The sequence below is a fragment of the Neopsephotus bourkii genome, unplaced genomic scaffold, assembly GCF_033783945.1.
Source record: "Neopsephotus bourkii isolate Nb327-2 ecotype Australia unplaced genomic scaffold, CSIRO-AGI_Nbou_v1 NB_1263, whole genome shotgun sequence".
In the NCBI taxonomy this organism is placed as follows: Eukaryota; Metazoa; Chordata; class Aves; order Psittaciformes; family Psittacidae; genus Neopsephotus; species Neopsephotus bourkii.
Genome location: NW_026901748.1, coordinates 109503 through 120959, shown reverse-complemented (window position 1 = coordinate 120959; position 11457 = coordinate 109503). Strand labels below are relative to the sequence as shown.

Sequence of the window (11457 nt, the reverse complement as noted above, 5' to 3'; positions counted from 1 at the left end):
GTTCCCAGCACTGCCAAGGCCGCCACTAATCCATGGCACTGAGCCCCTCATCTACACAGTGTGTGAATACTTCAGGGACAGTGACTCCAGCACTGCCCTGGGCAGCCTGCTCCAATGCCTGAGCATCTTTTGGGGAAGGAATTGTTCCTAATCTCCATTTAAACCTCCTCTGGTACAGCTTGATGCCATTTTCTCTTGTCTATTACTTGTTACCAGAGAGAAAAGACGAACCCATCACTACAACCTGCTTTCAGGTAGTTGAGGAGAGCAGTAAGATCCGCCCCCTCAAGCCAGGCAGAATCTTTTGGGTGCCTTCAAGACTATCTGAGAGTCTGTCATAGGATGCATAGTTAAAACTGCAAATTGCTAGCCTGTAAGAGGACTGCTTGATGATTCTCAATTCTTTCTTTCCATGGAACCACAGGGAGAAGTTTCAGATAGTGTACCTATTTCCAGCTGTCTTTGTCAAAAAAGATGACAGCTTTTCAGATGTGACTTGTCAAATACCTACAGATGGTCAAACTTATATTCCCTTTGCAATTTTTGCCTGTGATATTTTTTTTAGGTAAGATCTCTACTACCTCTTAATTCAATCCATTGCCCACTACTTGAAGAAACTACATCAATTTTTAGGTCAACTTAAAGAAAAAATAACTGTGCAGCGTGCCTGCATTAATCTAAAAAGTCCAACAGCATACAATGCCAGTTCTGAGTTTAACAGTCCCAGATAGGTTTGGGAACAGTTTCAGTGTAATAGCACACACATCCACTACCTAGTATTAGAATTCAGTTAATGTATTTTGGAGCTTAGTTTTTTCAGGAATTGGTTTGTTTGATTTTCATGGAAAATTCTTGGCCAAATCAAGAAATGAACCTTTATAAGCCAAATTTTTATGCTACTTTATGCTGAGAAACAGCATATGAAATTTCTGCAGAAAAGGCTCTTGTATTGCCCTATACATGGAAAGACAAAAACAAACGTCGGGGGGAAGCTTTTCAAATGGAACAATGCAGCAGTGCTCAGAATAGTCCTTAAAACTGGTATCTGAAATGCAAAAAGAGGGGAACCTTTGTAAAAGTGCAGTTTTCCAGAAACAGACCCTTCTTTTTGTGATAAGCCAGACAATTAGACGGGAACAAAGGAGGCTAACAAGTTTTCTCTCCTACCAGAAGAGGACGTTCTACCTTTATATGAGTGCTTGGTCTGTGTGAAAAGCCAGCTGTGTGAGAAACCACATCGGATGATGCATGCACCCAGGACCACAGGAGGGTGTTTGAGTCTTTTTCCTCTCCCTTGACTGTTAGGTTAGAAAATGCCAGGATAGGCCTTCCAATTTTCACTCGCCCAAAATCCAGATCCTTTCCAAATAACCAGTTTTTCCTTGGAATCCTGTCCACACCCTTGCAAAATTTTATGAAGACACACTCCTTATGGAAGAGAGGGTCTGCAGTGGTCCATTCTTGATATGAGCAACTGCTGTTGAGAGGCATCGCATTGAGGAGAAAAGTAAAAGATAATACATTATACTAGTGCAATGAATACTAACTTATCACAAAATAAATATTCCCCATATGTTTATGCATGCGTGTGCGTAGATATATATATATGCTTATAGCATGTCACACAAAGTTATTCTTGGGGATTATTTTTCCTCCTGCTCAGAACTTTGCTGCAATCTTCCCCAGAGACGAAGCACTTAGCATTTTGGATTATGGAGTCCCTATTGTAGCTATAGCTATATTACAGATAGGATAATAACATACATTTTATGTAAATTGAGAGCTAAATCTGAACTTTCTGAAAGTCTGAGATGTTGGTATATATGGTTTTTTTTAAAGCCTTTATTATTCCAAGATCATGGCCAGCTGCAAAGATTGGATTCACATCCAAAAACATATATTAAAATGCATACACTTCTTCATAGAAAGAAGTTTTAAAACCTGTCAGGCTGAGAACAACACTCTTTTTGTGTGCTGCCTGGCAATTCTGTTACAGATCGACCCTATTGTATTTTTGGTAATTTAAATGTGATTGCTGGCAAAGCAGAAAGGGCTGGGGGATTCGTACAGGGAGGCACACAGTCAGAAAGAAGCAAGCATTTCTGATTATACAATATATGCCTGACATGTTGCTACACACAAACCCAATATTTAGCATTTAAAAAAGAAGGGGGGAGAGAGAATTAAAAAAAACAACAATAAAAGAAACAGCAGCTGTTTCTATGTGATGTCAGAGAACAGGTGTGATACAAATCTCCATACCAGGGCAATCATATTGATCTCCTGATGATGCACGCATGAAGCACATGTGCAAACGTTATCGACCCATCTGGCATCTCATTTCCAGGAATACGGCCTGAAAATGCCTCTCGATAATTGAAAACATTATCAGGATAAACACCGTACTGGCCAATTATTAAAAAACAGAGACAAACCGCGTAAGAAAAGGTGCGCCTGGCCCCGCGGCACGCACGGCACCGCGGCCGTGCTGTGCCCCTCCTTCGGGAGCAGCCGCCTGCGCTCCCCGCCCTGGAGCCAGGACCCCCCTCCTCGAAACCCCCCCTATCCCAGGACACCGTGCTTGGGTGGGAAGCGGCTCGGCCCCCAGTGCTGCCTCGGAGGGGAAGCAGCAGAGCTCCGACGGCTGGACCCCGCGGAGCGAGTTGGAGGGGACCCGGAGGGGGCCCGGAAGGGTGCGGCGAGGACAGCCAGGCCGCCCCCGCTGCCTCCGCGGGACCAGCGCCCCTTCCAACACACACACACACACCCCAAGACTGCCGGATCCCGCCTGGCTGCTCGGGTGCCCTCGCAGCCCGGCACAGCCGTGCCAGGGGGACCGGCCCCGGGGTTGGGGGGGGGGGGGGGGGGGGGGGTGCGGCAGGGACACCTTGCTCCCCTCATCCATCCTTTCCGGGAGAAGAAATAGGGTTTGGAAGCAGCCCTTCATTCGCGACGCGGGGGTGCAGGGGGTTTTGGTATTAATTGTTAGTGTCTGCCATTAGAGGGCACTAAGCAACCCTGCATTAACGCGGCTCCTGAGAGCGGGGAGGGAAAGGAAGGGGGAGTGTGGGGGGTGCGGGGGGAGAGTGGCACCAATTTGGGAAAAGATTAAAAAGGATGTGGAGTCCTGGAGCTTCTGAAGTGCTCAAAATGCCCGAGAGCTGCTCAGGACGATGATCATAATAATAATAACAAAAAAAAAAAAAAAAAAGGAAAAAAAAATGCAGCGAGGTCAATCATTTACCAGTCTGCTTCTTAATGCGTGTGACCGCAGGTGGTACCGGGGGACATTGTGATTCATGCCCACTTTCAAAGCGGGACCAGGGCCCGGTCTGAGGCACCCAAACAACTGTCTTCTAATATTAGCACGGCTGTATTTCTGGATCTATTATAGTCTGTCCAGACAGATCCCATTGTAATGGGATCTTTTATTAAAAGATTAGCACTATCTCCTGCAGTTGGTGGAAAAAAATCTGTTATCACTGAGTTATTTGCAGTTGTGGGGAGGGGGCGGGCGGGGGGGGGGGGGGGCGCAGTACCGTGGGGCGGGAGCGGGAGGAGGGGTGTGGGGAGGGCCCGGCGGAGGGCGCGGGCGGCCGCGGCGCACCGGCCCCTGACCCGGCACTGTCCGGGCATTCCTGTCTGCATACTTCGCAGTCTGTTGTGCTTTGGTCGCTCAGAAAAGCGAAAGAATCGAAATTTAAAAGGCAGCTTTTGAATAAACAATACCATTTTCCGTTAAGTAATCGTTTTGTATAAAAGGAAATATCGCCTACTCAGTTTCATTCAGCGGTGCCAAAAAATGTTATAAATGAGAGACCGCCAACTTTTCTAAGGGGAGAATAATGCCAGACTGTGCTTAATAAACTAGTGCCCTAGAAGTTCATTATCGATGTTGCAATCTTTTCTGATTCTGAAAGGAGACCGCCTACGTCGCCCCCATTCCCGTCTCGTCCTCCTGGGCTCCCACTGAAAAGGCTGTCACTTGGGCACAGCCCTAGGTATTAAACTTTTATTTGGTTCTTTTTTCCTTTTCGATTTTTCGGGTTTTTTGTCGGTTGTTGTTTTGGGGCTTGGGCAGGTCGGTGCGTTGGTAGGCTCAGGCTGGGGTATTTCGGGGGCCGATTCCCTCTGAGCCAGCAATGCGCGCCCCAGCCGCCCCTCGCGGGCGCGGGGAGCGAGGTTTAATCTTAGCAGCTGCTTCGCGCGAGGACGACAGCTCTCCGCGGCCGCGGAACCCTCCGCGCCCCGCCCCCCCCCCCCCCCCCCAGCTCCCAACGCTTCTCCGCAAAGGGGGCCAGGGGCGCCCCTGGAGCGGCCGCGACCCCCCCGGTCTCCGGCTTGCGCGGGCGCGGGGGACTCCGCGGCGAAGGCGACGTGCTGCCGTCCGCGGGCGCCCCGGAGGGCTCCGGGTTCTGCGGCGCGCGGGGCTGCGCGGGTGCGCGCCGGAGTGTGCGTGCACCTAGAGCAGATAATTGGAGAGGGCTTCCAGAAGGTGGAAAATGTCACCTGATTCACACTGAACTTTTTAAATCTCCCCACCCCCGAGCAGACACACACACACACACACACACATTAGGAGACCGCCCACCGCAGACAGCTAGGACCCCCGTATAGATTTAAAGAGAGACTGCATTCAGAGCCTGACGTTCATTCAATAGAGCGATCATAAGCAGGCTGGCTAGTGCTCGCTCCCTCTCCCTACTCCCCCTCACGCCGTCTCTGTGTCTCTCACTCGCTGCTACACTGAGGATGTTAAATCAGAGAATCCACCCGGGCATGCTCTTACTCCTGATGTTTCTGTGCCACTTCATGGAAGATCACACAGTGCAGGGTAAGACCAGACGGTTTATTCGCAGATGTGTTTATATATTATTATTACTATTGCTTTCCGTCTTTCGGGCACGGTCTAGTTGGCTGCGGTGTTAAGCGCCTCTCTCCAAGGTCCAACAGGACAGAAGTTAACTGTGGGCATGGGATTGCTTTGTACTGAGGTGTCATTTAGATGCCTTTTTGAGCGGATCTTAGCACTGCTCTGCATAGGCACAGAGGACAGATAAGGATGTTTCTTGGTATTTACTGTTATTATGCAGCGTGAATGAAGAGCAGCATCGCGAGGGAACTTTCCCAGTCGCAGCTCCCGCTCGAGTGCTCAAAGTTTGTTGGTAATTTAGCTCAGATTTTTATCTCGCCTCCTTCCTGACGGAAGGAGAGGTGGTGATGGGGAGCCCCACGATTACAGCTGACATTATTAGAAACCAGTAAGTGGTCATTTTCCGGACATTCCTTTAATATTAGGATTTCCTCCTCCCCCCCCCCCCCTCCCCTTTTTTGGTGTATGTGAATAAATGGTAGTGTTGTAAATTCCCTTGCACTGAAGATTAGGCTTAAATTAATTGGTTTGGGGTATTTTGTTGCCTTTTTTTTTTTCTTGCAAGCAAAACAAACCTGAACCTGCTTTTTGACAACTCTTAAGAGCCCTCTTTCGACACTAGGGAATATTGATTTTTAGTTTGGGGGCTTTTTTCCCGTACCTTGACTGTGCTCCAGCTGCAACCTGGATGTCTTACCATTGCTTGTTCTATGTTTTTTAATTCCTTTTCTTCCCCACTAGAGCATAAACTAACCTAATGTGGGCAACAGTGAGGCGTAAAACTTTATTTCTTTTTTTAGAGGCGTTGTTTGTGCAATGATTTTTAGCGCGGGGGGGTGAGGGGAGGATGAAGGGGGATCTTCCCCTGCGCCCAGCGACGTCCCGTCTGGCCGATCCTGGCCCTTCGCTGCGGTACATTCCCATCGGAGTAAGGAGGCAGGATCGAGACCTGGCTGGATTAGCACCAGAATCAATTGGTATTGAGTTGCTCGAGAAGTCACATTGGTTATTCACGAGAGACTCATCCCAACCAAAACTCTCCAGCTAAAAAAGGGGGAGTTGCTTGGACGAATGTTCTTGGCTTGACTCCACGAATAACAGGGATACTAGCAAAAAAATAAAAAGGGAAAAAAAAAATCCCCAAACCCACTCTATCCGGTGTAAGGTCAGTGTACTTTCCTCTGAAATGCGTGCGGGAGAGACGGCACCTACAACTTTTCCAGCTTGATCGATTTCTAAAACTCTGTAGGGACCTCCTACTCTATGTGCCCTTGTATTTTATGTACTTTGCTCGCTTTTTGGAGCTCTGCTGATTTATTTTAGTGAAGGAAAGACATTTGTTAATAGAAGCAGCAAAATGTGGGGATTTCGAAAGACCTCGCTAAGAGCAAATGTTCCCAATTCGTGCAGATTGCAAAATGGGCTGAGACTGAAACACTGTGCGGCACTAAAACAATGCTGCTGTGCAGCCACGGTGAGGAGGAGAGGGCAGGGGGAGGAGGAAGGAATTTGCAAGCGCGATTTTCTTTTTATTCCCTTTTAAATGCACATCCTTTTCAAGCCTCTGTCACGTGCCGGCAGTGCTCCTTCTGCTCTACATATGGAATAAATACCTCCGAAAACTGCCTCGTCGTGCTTTGATCGGGTTTTCTCCGAGTTTCTTTTGGGGGAGGGTGGGTTTTGGGGGGTTGGTTGTTGGTTGTTTTGGTGGTGGTGGTGGTGGGGTCAGTTTGTTGGGTTGAGGGTTTTGTTTCTTTTATAATTTCTTTTATTATTATTTTTTAATTTTTCGACTGCTCTGCCCAATGGGCCGGAGTAGCTGCGGGTTATGAAACGGGACAAATAAAAGTAAACAGTCTAGTAAAAGTCACTGCGAGGCGCACGTGTTGTGTCTGGGTCACTGGCGACCGCCACTGACCCGGCTGGGTGTCTGTCTGTCTGTCCCCCCGGCCCCCCCGCAGCTGGGAACTGCTGGCTCCGGCAGGCGCGGAACGGCCGCTGCCAGGTCCTCTACAAAACCGACCTCAGCAAGGAGGAGTGCTGCAAGACTGGCCGCCTGACGACTTCGTGGACGGAGGAGGACGTCAACGACAACACGCTCTTTAAGTGGATGATTTTCAATGGGGGAGCTCCAAACTGCATCCCGTGCAAAGGTGAGGGGGTGCTGGCGAGCTGCTCTTGGCCCTGAAGCGGTGCAGGCAGGGCCTGGGGGAGGAGGAGGAGTTGGGAAGGAAAGGAGGGGGGTGACGGGGGCAGCGCGTTCTCCTCCCGCCTCCTTTCTCGCTGGGGCTTTGAGGAGCGTCTCGTGCCGGCCCCGGGATGGGTGAGGGGACCCCCTCTCTGCTTGGTCGCCGGGAGGAGGGGAGCGACCTCCTCTTTGCCCATCTGCCCCAGCCCTCAGCGGCGGGTGCAATTTCCCTGGAGTGGTGTTTCCCGGAGGGGGGTGGGGGGAAGGTGTTTGTCTCTGTGCTCTGGGGTCACAGTGTCTTTTTTTTCTTCAAGCAGTTTTGACACCAGGTCTGTTCTGCACACTCGGTACTAAAGTGGTGCCTCTTTCCTTCCATCAGAAACATGCGAGAACGTGGACTGTGGACCCGGGAAGAAATGTAAAATGAACAAGAAGAACAAACCTCGGTGTGTTTGTGCTCCGGATTGCTCTAATATCACTTGGAAGGGTCCCGTGTGTGGCTTAGATGGGAAAACCTACAGGAACGAGTGTGCCCTTCTCAAAGCCAGATGTAAAGAACAGCCCGAACTTGAAGTCCAGTATCAGGGCAAATGCAAAAGTAGGTTTGCATATCTAATCCCATCTCCCTCAAATGCCAAAGGGTGTGTGTCTGAGTGTAGGGAGGAGCTGTTGGATGTACTTCCCCACAGGAACCAGAGTGGTGTTCCTAATGCTGGGAGACAGTAGCTAAACCATGCTCAGCAGGCAAGGCCCTAGGTGGATTGAGGGTTCCCCACAGTTTAGCAGCACTTGTGTCCCACTAGCTACTCAGAGTTGGGAAAGTTCCTTCCAGCTGCCCTTAAATGGTGAGAACCAATGAAGGCAAACCTGATCATTTGTTTCATTGTGTCACCCTTTTACTACTCAGCAGGGCTCCAGGATCTCCTGTTAATCGCTGTGTGTTTCTGTCTTTGTTTCAGAGACCTGCAGGGATGTGTTATGCCCCGGCAGCTCCACGTGTGTGGTTGACCAAACTAACAACGCTTACTGTGTGACATGTAATCGAATTTGCCCAGAGCCTACCTCCCCTGAACAGTATCTCTGCGGGAATGATGGCATCACTTACGCCAGCGCCTGCCACCTGAGGAAAGCTACTTGTCTACTGGGCAGATCCATTGGATTAGCCTACGAAGGAAAATGCATCAGTAGGTATCTTGGTAGGAGGGTAACGGTGGGGGGGAGCTTCCTCGGTCAGCGGTTTCAGAGTATTGTGTGTGCAATTGGATGGACGTAGTGAGTGCTGGGGGGGAGGACAGGCTTCCAGCAGCCTGGGTTAGTGCTCCCCACGAGAAGAAGGAGAGCCAGGGAGACCTTTGCCCCAGAAAAGGCTGCAGAAGGGGTGAGGGAGTAGAGGGACTGATCCTGCTTCTCTTGCTGTCACTGTGGGTGCTGACATTAGTATCCAGGGGAGAAGTAGCCGCCATTAAATAGATGATGACATGGTTACAGTGTAACAAGGTCTCGATATTCAGTGGATCTGGATTCCTGGAAACAATTGTCTTCAAGTGGTCTTGGCAAAGCTTGCTTTAACTTAATTGGAAACATCTGATCACTTTTCCCTCTTTAGAAATAATGCAGAGTTTGGAGACAGTTGGTGGGTGAAGATAGGAAAATAATCTCTGTGCATCCTGACATTTTGTACTGTGATTTCCAGAAAGGACTGATAGTGAAACATGTTATGAGGAAGCACCTTCAGGGCAGGCTCTGCTCCCCAAAACTGCTGAGGAAATTTGGGGGAGGCTGCTTTTAGTTGGCAAAGATTGAGGTGAATTCTCTTTCCAGTCTTGTAGGCAACTACTCTGTGTGGGTTAGTTTAAAAATAATTGATTTAGAAATGCTGAATGTGTTGACAAATTCTGCACTTACCACTAATTTGGAAAGCTGAATTTCCACAGACTTCAAACAAAGCAGGAAAGTCATGTACAATAGGCAAATGTAATTCTGTATTCCCAGGGCCAAGCTCTGCTGGCACAGCTGTCTTTCCTCCCCCACATATAGACAGGCAATGGTGTCCAAGGGACTACTTGCTTGAGCAAAATCAGCAAGTATCATCACATCTCCTGCATCTGAGTTTTGTCTATTCACAGTTCACAGGGGGGAAAGGAGTTTGGGGTTGTTTGTTGTTGCTTTTCTTTTTTCTTTGTCTTTTCACTTACCTCTTGTATCCTGTGTGTATTTTTAGAAGCCAAATCCTGTGAAGACATTCAGTGCAGTGCTGGGAAGAAATGCCTGTGGGATTTTAAGGTTGGCAGAGGTCGGTGCGCCCTCTGCGATGAGCTCTGCCCTGAAAGCAAGTCAGACGAGGCAGTCTGTGCCAGCGATAACACCACTTACCCAAGTGAGTGTGCCATGAAAGAGGCAGCCTGCTCCATGGGTGTGCTTCTAGAAGTAAAGCACTCTGGATCTTGCAACTGTAAGTGAGATTTTTAACTCTGCAGACACTTAAAGCTTCTGAAGGCAATCCCTAGGTACTGAAGACTTACGCCTTTAAACATAAGAAAGCTCGACTTGGAGATTTGAGATACAGCACAGGTGACATATACGTATGTACCTATCATGCACACACTTTGGTTACTGATTAAATGCAATAGATCAACAACCAGCTGACCTTCAAGTTGGGTTTTTTGGGGATATTCAAAGGACAAGTCATTCTGTCAGAAAGGGGTTGCCCTAAGAATGTAATTCTAGTGATTTTTTTTTTCTACTTTGCTCTCGTGTGCTTCGCTGATTGCTTTATTAACGCCCTGATAAACTCTTAACTCGGTCCAAAAGAACAAGCCTAATGGTAGCACATGGGCATCTGGTTGAGCACAGTTGCCTCTTCTAACTCTGAATGAAGGACACAAAACAATTAAACCTAGAACGCAAGAGCGCTTTTCATTTGATTTCAGGAATCTGCCAATAAAACCTGAGCCATTGATTCTTCAGAACTTTCTGCAGTTTTGACTTCATAGATTACACATAAAAAACCTTATTGCATAACAGCAGATGCCAAAGAGCATCTCACTACAAGTCGCATAAAATGCAACGCTGTATTATGGCTGTTCAGAGGGCTTTGAAAACATGCACTGAGCTGCTTCTGCGCTGTTGTTGTCCTTATTTAAACAACAGCTCCCCTGTATTCCCCCATCTAGCCATTAATGAAGACCCAGAGGACGAAGACGAAGATGAAGACCAGGACTACAGCTTTCCTATATCTTCCATTCTAGAGTGGTAAAAGCTCCATCACTTATTGGAACAGCCATTGGGCACAAAATCAATGTCCATACTGTACATAAGTGTATGCCTATTTATTTTGGGGAGAAAAAAAAAAAGTATACATATAGTTGAGTCTCGTAGACATTTATTTATACTGTGTCATGTTTTATAATTTATACATAAAATGTCTGGTTGACTGTACACCTTGTTTTTTGAAGAAATTTATTCGTTACGGGAAGAGCAGTGTTATTTATTGTGAGGTCTCTTGCTTGTAAAGTAAAGCTTTTCTTTTTTCTTGCAAACTATAAAAGTCCATTCCTTAGAGCTTACCCACATGATCTCATCTGTTTCACTGATGTTAAATCTTTTCCAGTTTAACAAACTTGCATGTTGGTTTCTATTATGTTTATTTATTGGATTTTCTTCTTGCCGGTTCTGTACGTAAAAGCTCCTCGGGTTTTTGTTTACAAGGAATCTTGACTGACCAAAAGGCGTTGTAACTGACTTAAGTATACTTCCAGGGTGCAGTGAGGCAATCTTTAAGGAAACTTCTTCCACTTCACTTTTCTGTACTTCTGATCACATCATGTACTGAAGTGATCTCAATGTTTTGAGCGTTTATACTGTACTATACAAATTCCAGACCCAAAGAAATCGGATTATGAAGGTTGTTAACTACAGGGCTTACTGTAATAAGAATAAAGGTTTTATTTTATTTTTATTGTTTCGGGTTTTTTTTTTTGTAACATGCATAACTGCTTTATCAGGTGTTTCCTTTAAGATGGTCTTTCAGTACCACTTTCAAAGTTTTCTTTCCCAATCAGTGTGTCACTAAAAGTTATATCAAAGCTTTATCAGTTCAAGTTTCTTGCTTTTCATAATACTTTTTTTCTGATGCAATTTTATATTTTCAAACATGGCGAGTTAAATATAAATTCATTTAAATATATAGTTTTGTACTTTTCTACCATGTAAATGTGCAATGTATATAAAAGTTATAATGTGTATTTGTAAATAAATGATGAGTGAAAAAAAATAATAAAATGGAATTTTCCTTAGAGGTAGTCCTCAGCTTTGGTTCTAAAGGGTTCTTGCCTTCTGGTGCAAAAAAGACAGTATACAGGTAGTTAGGGGAAAGGAGCCTTGTGTGTGGCTATCA

General features: G+C 46.9%; 1 protein-coding gene across 2 annotated transcripts; it reads left to right on the top strand.

Moving 5' to 3' along the window:
• The first annotated feature begins 3946 nt into the window (after positions 1-3946).
• On the top strand, positions 3947-11019 carry FST (follistatin). Of its 2 annotated transcripts, XM_061364987.1 has the most exons (7): positions 3947-4001; positions 4752-4834; positions 6835-7026; positions 7441-7659; positions 8021-8245; positions 9283-9513; positions 10235-11019. In XM_061364987.1, exons 2-7 carry the CDS (start codon positions 4753-4755, stop codon positions 10315-10317), a joined length of 1032 nt encoding a protein of 343 aa, XP_061220971.1. In that variant the 5' UTR covers positions 3947-4001; position 4752; the 3' UTR covers positions 10318-11019. The 2 variants fall into 2 exon arrangements, with proteins under 2 accessions (XP_061220971.1, XP_061220972.1); XM_061364988.1 differs by lacking the exon at positions 3947-4001 and having other exon boundaries at positions 4396-4834; positions 9283-9438.
• The last annotated feature ends 438 nt before the right edge of the window (positions 11020-11457 follow it).

What these genes read in the sequence shown, in the direction of transcription:
- FST (XM_061364987.1), top strand. Translation starts at nt 4,753, where the DNA reads ATGTTAAATCAGAGAATCCACCCGGGCATGCTCTTACTCCTGATGTTT. An exon ending in GTATCAGGGCAAATGCAAAA is followed by an intron (nt 7,660 to 8,020) that starts GTAGGTTTGCAT and finishes TCTTTGTTTCAG; the next exon opens with AGACCTGCAGGGATGTGTTA. An exon ending in CTACGAAGGAAAATGCATCA is followed by an intron (nt 8,246 to 9,282) that starts GTAGGTATCTTG and finishes GTGTATTTTTAG; the next exon opens with AAGCCAAATCCTGTGAAGAC.